Below are 13,213 nucleotides of genomic sequence, written 5' to 3' on the forward strand. Positions count from 1 at the left end.
CACATGTGCTCTGTGTTGGTACTCCGACTACACACCTTGGAGGAGAGGTGGGCTCAAGTTCACTCTACCACATGCACTCCATGGTGGTGTTTTGATGTCAGACCTGGAGGGACAGGTGGGCTCAAGTGTAGAACATAAGATGAGAATGAGTCACATGCATAAATATCCTGGTTCTCCATAAACATGTCTGAGATAGATAGTTTTACGGGCATTTCAGCCGCCAATAGTATTATAGGCATTTCGGCCGCCAATAGAAATCCATAGAAAAAAATCCTTGATCCGTGAGATATCCATGAGTTCCATAAATCCATTGCATAAAAGGGAGCCAAGAAAACAATGCATCTCGAGAAATAGGGAACAACAGCATCACCAACATCCAATATTTCCTCATGGCTGATAAATGACTTCGTATCGCATAGAATACCAAAATCATAAACTAGTTTAATGGCTTTGTGGCCAAAAAAGATAGATATCAGAATTTCTCAAAGTATTGATCTAAGCAAGAGGCCGACAAGGAAGTAAGCAGGGGATAGCGGATCATTTTGGAGCGCTTAGAGCCCGACCCTACCGCTTGACCGCCTCAAGATTGGGTCTCCTCTTTGGTGGAAGAATTACGGATCAGATGGGCCGGAGTTGCAGCGCTTGGCTATTCGGATCCTTAGCCAAGCTGTGAGCTCTAGTTGCTTGGAGCAACTTTGGAGCGTTTATAGTCACATTGCCTCTAAGAAGAGGAACCGCCTTGAAGTGCAAAGGGCAAGTGATTTGGTTTTTGTGAGCGCTAACTTGCGCATGCTATGTGCGACAGCAACAGGGAAGGCGGATCCCTTCACCGAATGGGAGATGGCACAGCAGGATCATGCAGCTCAGGAGCATCTTGAGGAGGTAGAGGAGGAGGTACAGCCTGAGGGGGAGGAGGCGGCTTCAAATGGCATCGACGACTTCGACTTCCAAGCCTCCCGCGAGGCTAGCACTTCAGGAGCTTGAGGCTTGACTCTTGAGCCTTGAGCCATCTCACCTTTTTTGTGCCCACTGCCAATGGCCATGATCTATTGTGATCTATCTAGTATCTCTGTTTTGTACCCACTCTTTTTTGTAACCCTCACTGCCCATGAGGCATGTACTTATCTCTTTGTATCTATCAGACTATCAATCACATAATCAGTGTGCCATCGATGTTTTATTAGCGCATTTTGCTCAAAATGACTCTTGTTTTTTTGTCTATTCGGTGTAAAATTTTGTTCAAAGTGTGTCTCTATATGTATGTCATGCATACAACTCCTAAATTGCTTTTAAAAAAGAGGTTTTTTTTTGCCGTTCCCGACCCCGTCCCCGGGACTGCACTTCCCCGTCCCCGTCCCCGTCCCCCATCCCCATGTGACTCTACTTAACTGGCCAACGGTCGAAAGGCCGTAACACGGGCAAAGGGAAGGCTTCCTCGGAGAAGTCTTCTGAGAAGAAGTCCGATGCTGACCACGAGAAACTAAAGGCAAAGAGGACCTGTAATGATTGTGGCGAGAAAGGCCACTATTGGAGGCAGTGTCCCAAGCGGAAGACCGAGAAGGGTGAAGATTCCTCAGCAAGCAATCATGAAAACTCCGGCTTTTATGCACCTGGAGGTGATGGACACTGATGTTTCATTTTCTTCAGGCACGGAGGAGATTGGAGGATTCTCCGCAACGGATACTCGGGAGTGGATTCTAGACAGTGGTGCTTCCAGGCACATGACTCCTTCCCGTTCAGATTTACATGATCTCCGCAGGTATTCTGGTCACATTCTTACTGGGGATACATCCACTATCCCAGTTCACAGTGAGGGCAGGTTGGAGATAGTTCCCGATGGCAGAGGGGGGAAGCATTCCTCCCAGGTGTTGTATGTTCCGTCACTTGGTTTTCATCTGTTGTCAGTGCATCAGGTTTGCAAGACTGGCATACGGGGGAGTTTGATGAGCATTTTGTTGCTCTCCGGGACAAAGCAACACGCCAGGTGGTTTGGGAAGGCGGAGTGGAGAATGGAGTTTACAAGCTTTCAGCACTCTCTCTCCCAGGTCCTCAGGTTTGTGATGAGTGGCAGTCTGGTAATGGCCACTTAAGTGTGGATACGCTGCAGGTACAGGCTTTTCGAGACCAGATGGTGGAAAGCTTGCCAGTGGATGGCAGCAGTTGGCAGGAACTCTCCAGTACTGATGTTGGTAGTTCTTGTGTTCGTCAGTCAGAGGAAACTGAACAGGTCACTTATGCTCTGATGTCTCGTAGTATTCGGACAAAGAACCTCCTGTAGATGAGGATGTTCTTTCCACGTGGACCTTTCGGAAAGCCAAGCAGGTGGCAGTTGATTACTTGCAGAAGGGGGTGCATACCCCAGGCTCTGTGGTTCCGGATTCAGAGGGGGTGGTTGACAGGTTTCAGAAGGCCTTGCATGGTCTTCAGCAGGTTTCCAGGACTTGGTTTTTCACCGTAACAGGTGTTGATCCTTGTGAGCAGTGTGATGCCTCTTTGACTCAGAAGCAGAATGGTTCATTGATCTTGTTGATAGACACCATATTGGACGTGAGCTTCCTGATGAGGCTATTGAGCTCATGGTTGCAGATGACTCTTTGGGAGGCAGGATTGCGTATCCTGTGGTTTCTGCGGCATGCGAAGGATCATGGACTCTTGTACACAGGAGGGGGATTGATTGATGGAGTCCGACTCCACGGTGGGAGTGACTCAGTTTGGGGAGGAGATCCGGACACGAGGAGATCTACTTCAGGCCCATGAGCAGTTTTATGGAGCAGTAAGAGGCAGTCATCTTTTGCCTTGTCGACGACAGAGGCAGAGTACCGGGCTGCTTGTGAGGTGGTGAGGTTGCAGAGGTTGCATTGCAGGATTGGGCTTTCACTGGAGGAACCCATGGTCATCCACAGGCACTTTGTTCGTGAACAGATCGTTGCTGATGACATCTTGCTAGAGTTCTGTTCGACGGAGGACAGTACGGTGGACCTCTTCACGAAGTCGCTATCACACGATTTGCTCAGGTGGCACCCTAGCTCCCTGTGGGAGAGGGGGTGTTAGAAGTAATCTCCTGTCTTAATCAAACACCAGGGCCTCTCTTGTGGGTGTGCCCGCCTTGTATAGGTGTTTTATCATTTTTCCTCACTCCCCGTATTTTTTCCCAATTTTTCCTTGGTGTGGGTGGATGCCACATGCTGATAGGAGCCTCTGATGCTGGCCGACTGCACTCATGTGTTCCTGAAGACTGGCCGACTTGATCAGAGGAGGTCGTGGTGTATTTCTGCTGGCCGACTGGCTTTGCCCAGTCATGGAGGGATGATGGCACTTCATGCGCTGACCGACTGCATCCATGGGGCCATATAAATAGGCCCCATGATCCCCACTTTGTACTCATTCAGTTTTTCTCAGGATCTTGTGTATAGAGAAGAGTTTACACGCCTATCTCTCTGTCTTTCTTGTGCTGTCTATTTTCTGCACTCTACTTGCTCTTGTGGTCTCAAGTTTGTTATCATTTCCGCTGCGTATTTTGACAACATATACTCCAAAGATGCAACATAACTGCAAGTGATGAAAGTCCACTCATCCTGCACAAGATTCACTGATGCATTATCTTTCCCTGTAGGTGATGAAGAAGAATCTACAATCATGTTGTTTTCCTTTTTCTTCTCCTTTGCAAGCCTCTTTCTGCACTCTTTCAAGTAATGACCTGGCTTCTTGCAGTAGTGACATTTGCCCTTCTTTTTGGGCTTGCCTACATCCTTTTTAGCCTTTTGTGAAGGCTGTCCCGAATCAACCTTTGGCTGAAAACTGTGTTTGGCTTTTCCCTTGCCCTTGTCTTGGGTAGCAAAAGCCCCATCACCATTCATCCAGGAAGATTTGTTCTTCCGATTTTGCTCCTCCTATAGCAACAAACCAACCAACTCTTCAAACAAGATTGGAAATGACCTCATCAATGTTGAGTAGCTGCTCTCGAAGATCCTGGATCTTCGTAAGATGATCAGCCATACTATCACCTTCATTCATGTCCAAGCTCTCAAGCTCTTTCTTGAGAAATGCAACCCTAGCCTCATTCTTTGCCTAGTACATGGTTTCAAGTACATCCCAAACTCACCATGAGGTCCTGCAAGACCGAATATGCGGTATGATTGATTGCGATTCGCTATACTGACAAAGCAATCAAAGCCATCGCTTGGGCATCTCGAGTATCCCATCTTTTCTGCTCCTGTGAGGAAGGAGTGGGTGCTACTTCTTTTGTTGAGCACCACGGCCAGGCGTGTTAGGTGCTATGTCAACAGGGCGTACATCTTTACCTGACACAACCCCATAATCCTTTGGCCACAAGTAGATTTTGGACCAAGAAACTCCATAGGGAGTAATTACTGCCATCCAATTTGTTCTCTTGGGACAAAACTCTGAATATGTCGATCATATTTCTAGCCATTTGCTCAAATCTCTTCACCAAGAGATATGCAAACACATGCAACCAAATATGATGTAAAAAGCACCTGCAGGCAAAATCCAAAATGCACCAAAGTGCAATGCCAGGCAACCACAATGTCCTGCACAGATGTTTTGCCCCCAATTTCAGGCTGCAATGCTAAAAATCACCTAATTTATGAGCACCAATGGGCTAATTTATGTGTCAATTGCACATAATTGACAAAAGCCCCAAAAAATTGTGTACCAATGAGCTTCGATTTTGCAATTAAGCAATGATTTCACGAAAGCCCCAATTTTATGTGTCTAGTAAATGCAATTGTGCAATTTTTGAAAAATCCCCAAAATCTGACAAATCCCCGAATTTTTCCTGAATCTTGCACCCTAATACTGCCTTGTAGTGCTGCTTGCACTTGAATGTTGCAATGAAGCAATGAATTCACAAAAGCCCTTTGATTTGAATCAAAGAACAGTTACTTGATTTTGAAGGGTTGCTGCAAGCACTTTTGGTGCTTCTAAGGCGTTGTCTTCTTCTCTCTCTTCAACCACTGCTCCTGCCACTACTACTCCAGATTGCTCTCGTTAGCAGTTCTTGGGCGGTAGGGCTCTCCCTTTGTGCTCTCCTCTACCAAGTGCTCCTATGGCTACGTGAGCTGCCTCCAAGAAGCCATTTAAGGCTGACAAGGAGCTATGGTTTGATTCCAAATAAAGGTTGATAGTAGCCTGGCTGGTGACTTTGGATTTGATCCACTGGGTCTGTGGACTGCAGCTGGCGGAATGTTCTATACGACTGATGTGGTCGTCATGAGCTGCTGCTGGAGGAGACATCGTCGCGAGCTGCGCTGGAGGCGACGTGAGAGAAAGTGGCAGTGGCCGGCGACTGGGACGGAGCGAAGGCGGCAGCCGGACGGATCTGGCACCGGAGCGCCAACGTCGACGGAGAGTAGGTGGAACTGCGCCCTAGGCCACCTTGTGTGCTTTGAGCGCCGTCATCGGGCGGGGCAGCGGTGGAGCTCTCCCCACTAGCTCTGCCCCCTTTGGGAGGCTGAATCGGCCGACAGGAGCGCAAACGGGTGGAGGGACTTCGCCGGAGACACTGCCGAACGGATTGTGTTGACGGAAAGACTGCTGGACAGACTCCACCGACGGAAATGCATAGTGGTGAGACGGAAAAACGCCCGGCGCCAAAAACTAGATGGGCAGAGGGGGGCAGCCCAGCTCTAATACCATTGTTGGGTGATGAGGGTTTCAGAGAAACAGAAAACACAGACACACACACAGAGATGTACACAGCAATAAGCTCTCAAGAGAGTGAGAGTGAGAGTGATGGTGATAGCTACTCCAAGTGGATGAATACAAGATGAGTGGAGCAAGAGAGTTTGACTCCACAATATCATAATACAAATAAGTGTGGTGTCCTTTCACACCTAATATCCAAGGGGAAAAACCCAAAGGGAGAAAAGTGCCCTTGGTTAGCCCATGTTCACAAGTGGCACTACTCATAGCATATATGCTAATAATCAAAATCCAACTTAGTGGTTGTGACCTCGCACCGCAAAGCTCGGGAAACCACATCATACTCTAGGGGAAGCTTGGCAAGGATAAGTGCAGCCAACTGAGCAGTGGACAAAGCAGCACCCATCGCCAACAGCTGGTCATGGATAACTTTGGCCTTCATGAGAAAGGGCTACATAGAACTGCTAGTAGGAAATAACAAACCGTAGAGTTTCCCTTGCAAAGTAACTGCCCTCATCGACAAATTTGGAGCAAAGAATTTGGACCATACCTGATGAGCACTGGTAAGAGTTTGCACGGCTAGTGAGACCTCCTTTGTGATGGTGCGCACAAGCACTGAATGCGCCTTCGAATCACGATTCTCCCAGTTTTGTAATTCCACAAGGAATTTGTCCTCTTGATCCTGGGTCCACCTCCTAGAGTTCTGAGGACACTCGGGCTTCTTCTTAGTGCCCTGAACAATCTTCCATAAACCCTTGTGGATGAACCAGATCTGCATATTCAGCTTCCAATGGACATAGTTGGTTCCATCCAACTTGTCATCCTTGTTCGTACAAGGGGGAGCCATATCCACAGCAACAAAGTACACAAATCTCAGCATTCCAAGACTTCTCTCGAGCACTCTCCAACAAAGCGAGGCACCAGAACCAATCAGCCCCCTCTCAAATCTGAGAGAAAAAGAGGTTGGACAGCAGCAAAACAGTCCACCAAAACTCACCGAAAACACCCAACTGGAGGGAGGGGAGGCCGGGGAAGAAGTAGAGATGTCGGGGCCGCTTGTCGGGATGCACCACACGCGAGAAAACACCTTCCACTGCAGTCCACACTGTAAAAACAAAGAAAACAGCTCTTTCACCGCAATCAATGCTAAAAAAACAGCTCTTTCACCGCAATCAATGCTAAAAAAACAGCACCAAGAAGCTTGCCGATGATGCTTGGCACGAAGCAGCAGCAACAAGGCAGCTTGGGGAGTGAAACGCTGATGAGGAAGAGCACGGGGAGAAGAAAATGCAGCTATGTAGAGAAAATGCAGCCACTGTGTGGTTCTCCAGAAAACGCAGCAGATGGAAGGAGAAACGAGAAATGCAGCCAACTGGAAGGAGATACAGCCGCCTTCAGTAGCCAGAAATGCAGCCAGCACAGAAGGAGCAGAATCGCAGATGAGGGCAGCCAGGATCCTAAGCGATTGATACCATGTTGGAGTATGCATGGGCAAAAGCATAGACAAAACAAGAGAGAGAAGAGGGAGCAAAGGAGAGAGAGCTTGTGGACAAGATCACCTTTTATAGTAGCATGAAGTCCATCCGAGGCAGTTTTGAGGGCTGTTTTTGGACTGTCTTTGGACAATTTTTGGGAGATCTTTGCCGAACATGGATTGAGTTGCCTTGCCAAAGTATATGGAAAAGATCCGATGTTTTTCACCCGCACCTTGGTGTTCTTTGTAACAGAAAAGCTTCTATCCTAATGAAAGCAATACCTACAGGGGGCTGGCCATTCCGGCTCAGTGCAGTGTCTATTTATAGTGTTTGTGCCATATTTTGTTGTGTGTTTTCTTGTTTGAAAGATAGAGGTGTTCTGTCATCTTGTTCCGAGTCTCCGCTAGCTGTGACAGTGGTATTAGAGCATAGGCTTTTCCAGATTGATTGGGAAAGAACAAAGATTCTTGGGAGAGACTTGGAGAACTCTTCTCTTTATACTATGGACAGGACGGCACTATTGGGGTGTGACATTAAAACATTGTTCGAGAACATGACTGCATAGTTCCAGAAGACTCTGGATGCGCATAAACAGTTTTATTCAGAGTAGCTGGACAAGCTTCTTGGACAATTGGCTACCCGAGAGGCCTTGCTAAACAAATATCCGCGCTACCCCTATATTGAGACACGTATGTCTGAAAAGGTATATACCTAGATGAATCCAGGAACATGCCCAAATTCACCTTTTAGGAACGTGCATGTTATATACTCATGGTAGTCAACCCACAAGACTATATAATTATCGACTCCATTATGCATAGCATGGACTAGATACTACGACATCCCCACTAACATCATCAGTGCCCAATAGTGGGTGTAGAACTCTGTATCAAGATATGCTCTCACACACGCACTCCACACACACACACACACACACACACACACACACACACACACACACACATAAGAGCATATATTCACACAAAGCCCTTCGTACTGAGTTTCTGTCAAACCTCTGGAGATGCAGGGCAGACTCAGCCATAATGAAGCCTAGCACTAAGGGAAGTAACAAATAGAAAGAATTAGTACAACAAATAAGCAGCTGATAGGGCAAATGCACTGCTAAAGATAGAAAGAATAAGCACAATATCAACTGGCCGCAACTCGGACGAAAACTTCACAATGTGAAATCTGCATGTCCGCTAATATACGGCTGAATTATATACCTAGATGAATCTAGGAACATGCCCAAATTCACCTTTTAGGAACGTGCATGTTATATACTCATGGTAGTCAACCCACAAGACTATATAACTATCGACTCCATTATGCATAGCATGGACTAGATACTACGACATCCCCACTAACGTCATCAGTGCCCAATAGTGGGTGTAGAACTCTGTATCAAGATATGCTCTCACACGCACTCCACACACACACACACACACACATAAGAGCATATATTCACACAAAGCCCTTAGTATTGAGTTTCTGTCAAACCTCCAGAGATGCAGGGCAGACTCAGCCATAATGAAGCCTAGCACTAAGGGAAGTAGCAAATATGTCTGGAAAGGTAGCCCGGGATCGGTCGTTATGGACATTTTTGGAGATCTAGCCGAACTGTATGCTGAGGATCCTGCAGACTTGGATCTCTGGGAAGACGGCTACATTCAGTTACAGCCAAACGATGACCTTCTCATCCTGAAATTTCCTGAGCAATGCCGAAAATGCACACCGGAGGATTTGGGTGAGCAGTCGTGCTATGAGAAGAAGAAACCTCGCCTGTCTGCTGTGGCATCCCCTGAGGAGCAGCAGAAGCCTGTAGATCCTCACCCAACATCTCCCGAGTCTGAGAAAGGAGTGGCATGTCGAACGAAACCTCGAGCTACAGTGAAACTCCGTGCATGGCAACCTACATGTACCGATTGTAGAGCCTAAGGTCACATGACAGTCTTCTGCTCCCAGCCAAAGATCACGCACTATGACGATGCTAAAGCTTCTTCATGACTTTAGATTAGCAGATCTCAGCCTCACATCAAGGCATAAAATTTTGTACAAGGATGCTAATTTTGTTTACACTTCAATAGTGTACTTTTGCTAGTATCCTTTTATCAGCTAAGTATTTTTGGCTTTGTACATGCAAGAAATAAATATATGTTCAGTTTGGTTGAATATATTTATTTTTCACTCTTGCATGTTTGTGCAAAGATGAATCCTCTGTCTATTTCTATGTGTTGCATCTGCCCTGGAACTCTGGATCAACCACAAAGGCAGCCGCATGAAGAGGGGAGTAGTAGGAGTTCCACCTGGACTCACATAATGAGTGGATCTCCTCAAACTCGGCCCTGTCTGGCACAAGCTGCTGGAGTGACTCGATCATGCGATCCATGGCCTCATAGACCTTGCCGATACATGGTTCACGGCCGTCAATGACTCGTAGAAGGTGAACAATAGGCTTGACCAAGGCGTCGAGTGTCTTCACCTTCTCCCACCAAGCGGCATCGTCGGCGCGATCTTGGCACGTTCTCCCTGTTGTTTGCCGATTTTGACTGCGGCATGGCAGAAAATTCATCACTAAGGAAAAGCCCTCTTAGGGCTCCGCCACATGTAGACAAGCGGCCTAGCATGAGGAAGTTGTATGCAAACCTTGTCTCAGAATACTTGAGGAGGGAAAGAGTGCTCCTTTTAGAGAACTCATGTCACAGCCTTTGGTGGTTGAGGACAAAGGATACAAGCTGGTTAGCCTCCTCAATGGTGGGTGCAATCCATGGCAAGGCACCTATGTCTTTGAGGAGGTTGTTGAGACAATGGGCCATGCAAAAAGAAACTGTGATGGATGGATACATTGACTCAATAATGGTCCTGGCTGCCCTATTTGACGCCTCTCCATCCGCCACCATGCCGACCACAAGCTCCGGCCCAATGACCTCGATCGTGGACGCCCATTCCGCGGCAAGCACATCCACGGCCTTCCCAGTGCCACTCGCATCATGTGACTCGATGAAGTACACTTTGCCCCTTGAGTAGGCCACCACTCCATGGATGGAGCGCTTGCGCGTGTCACTCCATCCGTCTACAATGAGAGAGACTCCGTTAGTCTCCCACGTTGCCTTTGTATCCGCCGCCGCGTGCTCAACGGCCAACTTCTCCCTATCAAGCAAAGTGGTGCGAATCTTTTCCGATGAAGGTGGCACATAAGAGGGGCCATATTCCCCGATCTTTGTGGCCATCTCACGGAAGTAAGGAGACCTATTTCAAGTAAGGAAAACCATGTAGCATGTTAGCTTTTTTTGGCAATATGACAAATGCTTTGAAGCATGAGACATTAAAAAAAAAAGAGTGAAGAGAATTGAGTCTCGACTCTCACCGTGCCGCTTGAAACGCAATGTGGTCGTGGTAGAAGAACCTAGCCACCGACCTATCCACCTCATCCTTCAATTTTGGGTTCCAATTCTCGTTAAGAGTGGATTGACGGCGGATGGGAATGGAGGCACCCGATGTGGATGGAGTGGACTTGAATGGTTGAGAGCTTGAAGCAAGATTTGGGTTCCTCTCCACCTCCATTCGCGTCGGTTGCTCTCGTGCTCTCACCACATCATGAGGATCAACGGCAACATGTCGCCCTCTCTTTGCCGCCTCAGCCGCCTCATAAACCTTGAGCTTCTCAAGAAGCTCCGCTCGCTTCTCAGAAGTAACGCGTGCGCAAAATTGCACTTGATGACCGGCCTCGTGCAAAAAGTGAGCTCGCACTTTGTTGGCGCCGCCACTTCTCTTGTAGGAACAAAGCTTGCAATTCCATGCCCTTGAACCACCGCCCACTCCACGACTAGTGTAGTGGACCTCATCCCACCATGACCATGTGTGCACCGCCGGCCTCCTTCGTGAAGAGCCCGCAACAGAAGATGTGGCGGCGGCGCCTTCACCTTGAGATGCCATGAATGATGATAGTGTGAGAGAGAGGGAAGAAGGGTGCAATAGAGAGTTGCAAGTTGCCGCTTGACTCTTGAGGCTTGCAAGTCTCAAGAGGGATGGATCATGGAACTTGGAGAGAGAGAGAGAGAGAGAGAGAGAGAGAGAGAGATGGCTTGGAAGTTGGCACAATGTAGATAGTATAGAGAGAGAGAGAGGGCTAACTTGCCACTTGGGCCTTGAGGCTTGGACAATGGAACTTGGAACTTTGGAAGCTTGAGGCTTGAGCAATGAGTGTGGAGAAAAGTCCTAAAGTGTGCCTTTTTTTATAGCTGGAAATCTGCCCGTTTCTGACCGTTGGAGGCGTCCCCTCACCGTGTCCCCTGCCCGTCCCGCGTTTCGGGAACGCGTCCCCGGGACGACTTCATGCGTCCCCAGGCTGCATGGCGTCCCCTGCGCATCCCCCCGTCCCCGGCCGTCCCCGTCCCCCCGTCCCCGCATCCCTAAGGGCCGTCCCCGCGTCCCCGTGTGACTCTGCAGTTAAGGCCTCCGAACCTCCACCCTGAGGAGGGTTCGTGAATCGTTCCTCCTGGTCCAAGACCATGGGCACAAGCTCCTCCCACGTGATGGTGCTGAGCCTGCCACTGGTAATCAAAGACGAGTAAAATGCTGAGTACTGAGAGGGTAAGTGCGACAGCAACATTATGGCCATGTCCTTTGACGATATCTCCTTCCCAGCTTGAAGAACTTCCTGCTGAAGAGCCTGCAGCTTGTTAATATGCTCCCGCATCGTCAACGACTTTGCAGGGCTCATAACCCGCATGTGTACTTCCAAGGAAATCCTCTTCATGGGCGATACCCTGTTGTAAAGAGAGGCCAAATGTTGCCATATACCTTTGGCCAGCGTCATATGCTTTACATGATTGATTACCTGCGGTGTGCAGTTGAGAAAGATAAACGAACGGACCCTGGCGTTGACACGATCCCACATCTGTGCCTGTGCCTCTCGGTCCTTCATCTACAGTAACTCCCCTTCCTCTGCTTCCGGCCGTGGAACCCCGATAACAATGAAATCAGCAAGGTCATATGACTCCAGCACAGACTCCATCATAACCTTCCAGATAGCGTAATTGTTCCCGTCCAACTGACGGTCCACTGGGAACGTGGGGAGAGTCGGGATCTTCACGTGCTTCTTAGCCATCTCTAACAAATTTGCCATCGCGGGGATGTAACTGAAAAAGGGTGGGTGGGTGGATGTAACTGAAAAAGGGTGGGTGGGTGGGAAGAAAAAACTAAACCTGCAAGTGGCTGTCCAGTACCTTAGCCCGCCTTCCTCTTGCAACTTCTCTTCCCGAACAGTCCAAAACAGTCCACCAATCAGCAACTTAACTATCCCCCTCTTGCTCAGAAAACTCCCAAGATCTATCAAGAGCCTAGGGCTCTGATACCATGTCAAAATACGCAGCAGAAATGATAACCAAACTTGCGACCACAAGAGCAAGTAGAGTGCAGAAAATAGACACAGCACAAGAAAGACAGAGAGTAGGCGTGCAAACTCTTCTCTATACACAAGATCCCGAGAAAAACTGAATGAGTACAAAGTGGGGATCATGGGGCCTATTTATATGGCCCCATGGATGCAGTCGGCTAGCGCATGAAGTGCCACCAGCCCTCCACGACTGGGCAAAGCCAGTTGGCCAGCAAAAAAACACCACGACCTCCTCTGATGATCAAGTCGGCCAGTCTTTAGGAACACATGAGTGCAGTCGGCCAGCATCAGAGGCTCCTGCCAGCATGTGGCATCCACCCACACCAAGGAAAAATTGGGAAAAAATACGGGGAGTGAGGAAAAATGATAAAACACCTATATAGGGCGGGCACACCCACAACAGAGGCCCTGGTGTCGGATTAAGACAGGAGATGACTTCTAACATATGTCTCTCAGTCTCAATGAAAGACTCGACACATGGTATTTTGACAGTGGTGCTTCTAAACACATCACCTCATGGAGGGATTTGTTTAAGAAGCTTATGGTTGCCCCAGAAGGCAAGCGGGTAACATGTGCAAACAATTCTTCTTATCCAATTCAAGGATGCATTGGTCACTTCCGGCACATTGTACCATGGGTTATATCAGGTTTGACAGGAGAGAGCATGATGCTCATG

The 13,213-nt window shown here is 48.3% G+C and overlaps 3 protein-coding genes across 4 annotated transcripts in view; all 3 read right to left on the reverse strand.

The window, feature by feature from the left end:
• The window catches only part of LOC147640300 (uncharacterized), a 41,991-nt gene that overhangs the window by 14,407 nt on the left and 14,371 nt on the right, over nucleotides 1–13,213 (reverse strand). The gene's annotated exons all lie outside the window — the stretch shown is intronic.
• Nucleotides 9,839–10,373, reverse strand: LOC147640301 (uncharacterized). Its single transcript, XM_086823557.1, has one exon. The coding sequence runs from the start codon at nucleotides 10,367–10,369 to the stop codon at nucleotides 9,839–9,841; it is 531 nt and encodes a 176-aa protein (XP_086679683.1). The 5' UTR covers nucleotides 10,370–10,373.
• On the reverse strand, nucleotides 10,503–11,075 carry LOC147640302 (uncharacterized). Its single transcript, XM_086823553.1, has one exon. The coding sequence runs from the start codon at nucleotides 11,073–11,075 to the stop codon at nucleotides 10,503–10,505; it is 573 nt and encodes a 190-aa protein (XP_086679679.1).

This window comes from Cibotium barometz, chromosome 3 (genome assembly GCF_041138505.1).
Source record: "Cibotium barometz isolate CiBa-2024 chromosome 3, ASM4113850v1, whole genome shotgun sequence".
NCBI lineage: Eukaryota > Viridiplantae > Streptophyta > Polypodiopsida > Cyatheales > Cibotiaceae > Cibotium > Cibotium barometz.

Bases quoted from the DNA above. Each gene is read 5' to 3' on its own strand.
- LOC147640302 (XM_086823553.1), bottom strand. From the start codon at position 11,075: ATGGCATCTCAAGGTGAAGGCGCCGCCGCCACATCTTCTGTTGCGGGC.
- LOC147640301 (XM_086823557.1), bottom strand. From the start codon at position 10,369: ATGGCCACAAAGATCGGGGAATATGGCCCCTCTTATGTGCCACCTTCA.